At 35.5% G+C, this 8,409-nt stretch overlaps 1 protein-coding gene across 1 annotated transcript in view; it reads right to left on the bottom strand.

Annotated features, from left to right (window-relative positions):
• Positions 1-8,409, bottom strand: part of LOC105298130 (calcium-binding mitochondrial carrier protein SCaMC-2-like) — a 50,508-nt gene that overhangs the window by 32,089 nt on the left and 10,010 nt on the right. The window contains exon 2 of the mRNA XM_023535076.1: positions 5,754-5,880. Within this exon, the coding sequence (XP_023390844.1) occupies positions 5,754-5,880 (127 nt within the window). The remainder of the gene's footprint in view (positions 1-5,753; positions 5,881-8,409) is intronic.

The following is an 8,409-nucleotide window of genomic DNA, read 5'->3' as shown; positions in this document are numbered from 1 at the left end:
TGTTTTCAATCCACAGTTGGTTGAATCCACAAATGTGAAGGGCCAAGTAGAGTTAACTTTTGTGGGGCTCAAGGTTATACTTAGATTTTTGACAGCACTGAGGGTCGACGCCCTAAACCCCCCTGTTGTTCAAGGATCAACTGTATGTAATTGCACAGTGGTGCCCCAGACCCCGCTCAGAGTATTACATAATATATCATATGTGCACTGTATTGCTATTCTAAAATCCAAATTCAAATTTCTAAACATGTATGTCCCCAAGAGTTTCCAATAACAGACTGTAGATCTATAATAGATCTTGATTATTGTATCTACTTGGAAAGAATTAGAAAGTTAATTCTATTCAATATCTGATTCAGGGGCATGTAAATAAGGAAACTCAACATTTTATAAGGAAAGCTTTAAAATAAATAATATACTTAAAATACAATAGAATGCTAAACTTTTTAACACAACCATATACTATGTTAAATAATTCAAATCATACACTATATTTAATGCAAGCCTACTATGCATTTCAATCTCACATTGCTGAATATTGTAAAGGAAAAATTAAGTATTCCATATTCTCCCCAAATTCTAAAACACTTACCTAATCATGTCACTCCTCAAGTCCAAAATGTCTTTTATTCCTCCCTTGTATCAAACAAATAGTTGAGGATACCAAGTCTTTTAAAATGTGAGAACAACTATTTTATGTTAAAAAAAATCAACTTTAATGTCACCTAGTTGAAAAATATGCAATGTCAAAAAGCTACTATAAATTCAGTCATATTTTTAATTTGTATTTTATGAACCATAGCTGCATCTGCATACATTTATAAATAGTATGTATGTATAAAACACTTATTTAGCCAATAAACAAAGCCCAGTATTCATAAATAGAATCTCAGATTCTTTGCAATGACTCCAAGGCCCCTAGGGTTCCAAGTTCCATGGGGTGGAATTTACTGGTCGATGCCTCAACCTATAAATCAAAGTTTTCTTCAACTGGGAAAGCTGGATCCTCTGCTTTATAACCCATTATAGTCTTCAAACATTATACTCAATGATTTAATAATTTAAACAATTTTTCGAAAGTCTACTATTTAAACCACTATGCTAAATGATATGAGAGAAGCCAAAGATTAATAAAACAACACTCCTCCAAGGCGTTTACCAGTTTCTACGAATACACTATTTTAAAAATACATCACACTGTGCTAAACGTATGTTATAGAAGAGTAAAGAATAAGGTGCAATGGAAGGATAAATAAAGGGGTGAAAAAGAAGAGTCACAAATGAATTACTGTAAAGAATAACCAAGAGACCACCACAGAAACCAAAGCATTTCAACAAAGGCAAGCGTATAAGCAAGATCTACTTAAGTTAGGGCCAGACTTGAAATGACATATTAACCAGCTTTGACCTTGTCTAGCAATTTCCCAATTCTGCCTTTGTTCAAGCTCTTCTCTCTGCTTGAGAACCCTTTCGTTTCATTTCTGTTTATATATTGACCCAGCACATATCTAAATTGTCTCCGGGCATAATTAAGCTCTCCTTGTATCATTTTTATAGCAATTATTATAATCTATCCTATATATGGCTATGTATGTTTACTCTTACTTCCCCAAAATGTATGCTTCTGAAGAAGTTTGTTTACACAGTTCTTAGTGCACTAGCTCACACAGAACGCTCAAAAACTGTTTGCTTCATTGAACTAAAATATATTAAGTAATCTTTACCTTAAGTTACAAACTCAGGCTGAGATGTAGGGGAAAAAAAATTAGGTAAATATGATCCGGAATATAATCAAGACCTATGGACTGAAAGGGAGATTCAATGTTGTCTTCAATTATACACAACAAGCTTTGACTGAGATGGACTTGAAATGGATTGGATATGGAACAACAGCAGTTAGATGGATGGAGAAGGAGACTGCAAGCATTCCAGCATTGTCACTCCAGGGAAAAATGCAAACTATTCCATTCCTGTAATGTGATGTACTGCTAAGTAACAAACCATCGCAGAATTTAGTGGCTTAAAAAGAATGTGATCATGAGTATGCAATCTGAGCTTGGTTCAACTCATTGGTTCTTCTGCGGATCTTGCCTTGGGTCACTCATGTGAATTCAATTATATCGAGGTTTGACTACAGCTGGAAATCCAAGATGGCTTCACTTACACATCTGTCACCTCAGATGGTAATGTAATACAGTTGGGGACTAAATGGGCATTCTCTCTACATGTGGTCTTTCCATCTGGGTAGTTAGTCCTCTTTTCCGGTGGCTCAGAGTGCTCATGAGGGAATATTCCAAAAGGACAAGCCCCATCGCACAGGTATATTAAGTCTCGATAATGTCCAAAGCAGGTCAAATGGCCAAGCCCAGCTCGATGTGGTCCAGAGCTATGCACGGCCATGAACCCTGGGAGATGTGGTTTACTAGAATAGCCAATATAAGGCAACATTACCTAAACTTTGTAGCCTTAGTGTTCTCGTCTGTAAACTGCAGCTGCTGTGAAGATTGAGCGAGATAAAAATAAGATATAGAAGATAAAATAGCTAGAATAGACATGGCAGACAAGAGTAGTCCAACAAATGTTAGCTCTTTTCCTACCATTTTCTTAAAAAAAAAAAAAAACTGCATCCAAAATAATCTTAATGGTGAAATTATGTTTAGTAATTACTTCATTCATATAGTTATAACAATAGTCCATGGATGTATTGGCTGAACAAGAGCAGGGCTCAGATACTTCTTGATGAGAGAAGTTCAACAGATCAGTTCACCTTGGGGCTTAAATGCTTCCAGCTAGTGAGTCTGATAGTCCATCAGCCCACATACATCCTCTTGACTTCACTGATCAGCATAAAGCCTGGACTTCACTGATCAGCATAAAGCCTCCTGGGAGTGGTAAAAATGGAAGGTGAAAGGAAGTGGTAAAAATGGAATCCTATCTAGTATTAATGTTTAACACATATTAATATGTGATGAATTGGGAGGGTCTCAAGGGGAAGAATGGATGACAAGAATGGCAAGAGGGGAAAAGGTGTGATATAGGGAGCCAGATCCTGTCATTTAATTTTGGGGGAAATTTCAGGTCCAGGGTCAATGAAGTACAACTGATACCCAAAATTATCCTGTCCCAGCCAATCTGGAAGCACTGTACACCCTGGAATAAAGTGGCTGCATGTTCATATGAATTGAAAAAGCTCTCTCTCGAGGCCCCAAATATTCTGGTATCAAACTCCTTCTGATAACAGCTATCAAGAGGAAGGGGTGTATTAGTTTCCTGGGCCGCTGTAACAAAGTACCATAACTTAGGTAGCTTAGAACAACAGGAATTTATTGTCTCACAGTTGTGGAGGCCAGAAGTCTGAATCCAAAGCAGTGCCCGCTTCCTCTGAAGATGCTAGGGAAGGTCCTGTTCTATGCCCCTATCTAGCTTCTAGTAGCCTCAAGTGTCTCTTGGCTCATATATGCATCACTCCAATCCTGACTCCATCATCAAATGACCACTTCGCATCATATTCCTCCATGTATGTCTGTCTGTGTCCAAATTTCCTCTTTATATGGCATACCTTAATGACCTCATTTTAACTTGACTACTTCTAACTTGTTCAAGTAGTCAATAGTCTAACTTGACTATTTCCAAATAAGGTCACCATCTGAGGTACTTGGGACTAGGACTTTAATGTATCTTTTGGAGGGAGACACAATTCAATCCATAACAAAAGAGGTATTCTCTTTCCCACAAAACCATCCTGGCTAAGGTAAACTGGCTGAGCTCTAAACAAAGGTGGTCCCAGAGGCAGTAGGAATAATGACACAGACAAGAGGCAGCTCAATCACAGCAACACCTCCTCAAGGTCCAGGTGGGCAGCAGCCCTGGTGGCAGCAGGAGAGCCACCTACTGTCACAGCTCAGGTGCTTAAAACAAATGAAGCTCTACCTGCAGAGGATGGTACCTCTGTAGGACTTTGGAGACTGAGCTGTGACATTCAGTTTGACTAGTCAAGGCAGAAATTAAAAGATCTATATTGTTAATCACTTATTACTTTGAGACTTCCTCTTGCCTCAGAAAGAGTATTATTACCAATAGCTATAAGCACTGATTTGCAATTTTACTAGGGACAAAAGTAATATTATGTTTATTAATGGCATTCTAATTTCACTAATTATCTGACAGTGGATATCAGCTTACAAATGATGATCATGGTGGTAACCATCAACGATAGAGTGAAAATCCAAAACACAAGAGCACAACTATCAATCTTAGATCAGCAGCAATTGATGACCAAGTTTAATTTATAGACTTTAATAAGTAGTACTTCTAAATCTTCTGGATACCATTTCAGTAGGAGGGCCCAGAAAGGCCTAAACTTCCTTTTGGAAAATGAATAGTAGCTTGGAGCACTGTCACTTTGTTATTAAGGGAAATGTAACCACTTTTGTGCTCACTGGTCACTAAAGCCGGTGACAGTCAAGTTACATTTTGTTTTAACCAAAAATCAATCAGTAGAATCCTTTAAATCACTTTTCTAGTACACTTAGAATTTTTAAATTAACAAAAAATAGATTTCACAAAACTTAAAAATTAATATATGTTTCTTAAATAGGGTATAATTGGCTTCTAATTACTCATGGCAGATTAGCCATATACGGATATAGAAGTGGTGTTCTACTTTTACATTTAGTCTCTCTGATTCAAGGGTTTGTAACATGGAATAGTAGAGTATACCTTTCTTCTTCAAATCAGCATGAATACTGATCCCAGCACTATGTGTAAGAGTAAAAAACTGGAAGCATCTTAAACATCTAACAATATGGGAATGATTAGATAAGTGTACTCAAAAATGGACTATTTGAGTCATTAAAAATTGTTTGTGAAGAATACTAAATGAAGTGGAAATGCTTACATTATAATATTCAAAGAAAAAAGTGGGACACCAAACTATGCAGTGCGAAACCAAGAAAGAAACATAGACAAAACATCTAGAAGGAAATCTAAAAATATATTAAAATGTTAAACCTGACCTCTAGACAGCAGGGTTACACATAATTTTTATTTTACTTTCAGAAGCTTTTCTGTGTTATCTTACTTTCCTGCAACTGAAAGATTTTCAAAATCATCAAGAAAACAATAAATGCCATTTTTAAAACTACCATGATACTTTCAGCTCATATGTTTCAAAACAGTGGAGAGGCCTATGTACTACACCAAGTGCTTTAAATTCAGAGGGCCAAATTGTTTTATTAAAAAGATGGTAACCGGATGATTGGCTAAAGAAGCTGTGGTACATATATATAATGGAATATTACTCAGCCATAAAAAGAGATGAAATATTGCCATTTGCAACACCATGGATAGACCTTGAAATAATCATACTAAGCAAAGTAAGCCAGACAGAAAAGGTTGAAAATCATATGATATCACATATGTGGAATATAATCGTAAAAGCAATAAATGAACAGGACAAACAAACGGAGAGACTCATGAACATGGACAATGAACTAATGGTTACCAGAAGGGAGGGGGAAAATAAAGAAATAAAATGTTTAAAAAAAAAAAAAAAAGATGGTAACTACACAGATATTATAATACTAATAAGTGTAGTTTACATATTATTCTTAGAAATTAAAAAAATACTGCTAAACAAGTAATAGAATTGAATCTTTGATAGTTAGAAGTTAAAGGTTAGTAAAAATATCCTTTAGTACTGAATTATTAGTCACATTAAGCTAATTGTGACTAAAGCACACAAATGTACACACCATCATTATTTGTGTCCAGACTATTAAATGCCAGCCTCATTTTTTTCTCATGGTCTTTAAGGTATTTCATAAATTCTTCAAAGTCCAATTTTGAATCATTATTGGTATCTCCAGCTTTTAAAATGTCCTGCAAGAAAGAAGAAACTCATTGCAGAGACATATTGCAAGTAAATCCACTATACCATGCTAATATTGGCACTTTTCACTCATATTGATTATGATTTCCATCGGCATCCATTACCCTAGTTTTTCAGTCACAGCTACAAGGTTAAGTAGATTGTGATTTTTTTTAAATTTGTGCAATACTAGAGTCAATAGCCACCATGTCATTCCAAATAATTATGAGTCTTGTAAGTATTTACTTGAGGTTATCAATGAATGCCAAGTACCTTGAAAGACTAAAGATACTAAGATACACAGTCTTTACTATGAGAGTTCACAAGTATTAATTAAATGAGATAAAATATGTGAAATTCTAGTATGACCCACAGCTTAATGGTTTGAGACCTAAATTTATAAAGTAAAAAGATATGTTCAGATCTCACTGGGGTGTCATGCTTTAAAAAAAAAAAAATTAACAATGGTAATTTTTAAATACACATCATCTATATTTCCAGTAGACTCTTCATCAAAGCCATAGGCCATGTCTTGCACACCTTTGTACCGTCAATACCTAGTATAAAGTATGGCACACAAAGGCCATTAATCATTGTTTGCTGAATTGAAAAATACTGTGATCTAGGCACTGGATTAGGTGCTAGGGATTAAAAGACAAGAAGATGCAGGCCCTGCCCTGAAGGAAGTCACTGACTAGTAGAGACCACTCACATAACCAAAGAGAATATGTTAAGCGACAAAACGAGAATGTATTCAAGGCATAGTGGAGTTTGGGATTCAGGAGCACCTTCACAGGGGAAGAGTGCTTAAGCTGAGACTGCAGAAAAAAATAGGTATTAACTGGGCAGACGAATAGAGAAGACAGTCCAAGAATCTTTGCAAGCAGGTAGAACATACGTTAATTAGAAAAAAACACAATAATAACGATAGTCATAAACAATAACAGCTAATATTTATTGAGAACTTACTTCTAAGCATTTTGTATATATAAATTCATTTACTCTTCATAATAACCCTAAATGGTTCCAATTTACTGAGGACAAAATGCAAAGGAGAAAAGCATTTTCTCAAACCATTTTCTCAAACCATTAAGACAGGCAGAGGAGAGAGCATAGAGGAGTTCTATAACACAAAAAAATTTCAAATTAATCCTGTAGGTTGTGTTTCCCAATGAGCAGAATACATACAGTGCTTACACGGAAACAGTATTAAATAACACTAAATCAGTGCAAGAAAATTATTCCTGTTTCAATTATCTTTCAATACTTCTGATTACAAAATGGAGAACATCTCAGTTTTGTGCTAATATGCCTCAATACTTGCCAATTTAAAAAAAAAATCAGAGTATAAGCATCAGGTACAACTTTGTCAAACAATATAGTTTTTAGCCAGAAATTAATAACATTACTCTATTTCTATTTTGTTTTATGCTTATTTTTAATCTACTAGTTTTCGAACTATAGTAGCACTATGAAATTTTATTTTAAAATGAATTTCTTCACACACAAACGAATCAATTCACTTAAAATAATTAACAGTATAGTCAGTTCTTGTTTACAGCCAACCTCATGAAGTTGGAAATGTTGCTGTAAATGATGGAGTGCCATGATCAGTGTTAGAAAGGCCATTCCAGTGGTAGACTTTGATGAGAGAGAGAGAGAGAAAAGATAAAAACTAAAAAGATCAGTAAGGGGACAACCGCAAAAATCTAAAGGAGAAATGAACCTTTGAACTACAGGGAAGGTGGTAGGAATGGAAACAAGATACAAAAGAGCTTTAGAAGGTGGGAGGTAACTTGATCACTGACACACTATAGAGGGTAAGGGAAAAAGAGGAATCTAAAACTCTGAAGGTGCTATTTGACTTGCCGGATGCATGGTGGGATCTTCCTCTGAAAGCAAATCAGGTTTGCAAGAAAAAGAGTTGGCGGGGGATGAGTTAAGGAATAGGCAAAAAGGAAAAGAGATATGCAGGACTAAGTTCCTAAGTTTGCGCTTCAGTGGCTATATAACAGTAAGAAATCCAAAATAGGAAAGTTGGGAGAAACACTGAGGGTAGTGCTGATGAGCTGTCTTCCAGCAGACAGTAGATGGTATATGTGTGAATTTCAAATGTGGACTTGGAAATGTGAACTTAGACAACATCAGTAGAGGGACCGAGCAGAAGCAACACGAGTTGATGAAATCACTGAGAGGGCGACAGAGAAAGGGGCTGGCGTCAACTCTGAGCAACGCCTACCCTCGGCGAAATTTTCTTTTTGGACATTTATGTCATTCCCTAATCATCTTCACAATTTTTGCCATAACAAAGTGATAAGTGGTAACCTACCATTTAATTAATCTATTTTGCTTAAATGGTTTACTTTTTAGAAACAAATTTATTTTTAAAGTAAACTTTATATCGCTACCATAACTAGAAAACCAATTTAAGTTGCCACAAATCAAAAGTAACTATAAATATAAATTAACCCAACTAAAAAATAGATAAAAAGATTTAAATAGGCAATTCACCAAAGAAGACTTCGAAAGGTTGTAAGCAC

Source organism: Pteropus vampyrus, unplaced genomic scaffold (genome assembly GCF_000151845.1).
Source record: "Pteropus vampyrus isolate Shadow unplaced genomic scaffold, Pvam_2.0 Scaffold6, whole genome shotgun sequence".
Classification (NCBI taxonomy): Eukaryota; Metazoa; Chordata; class Mammalia; order Chiroptera; family Pteropodidae; genus Pteropus; species Pteropus vampyrus.
Note: the sequence above shows the minus strand (reverse complement) of the source record. Positions and strands in the feature narration are given on the sequence as shown.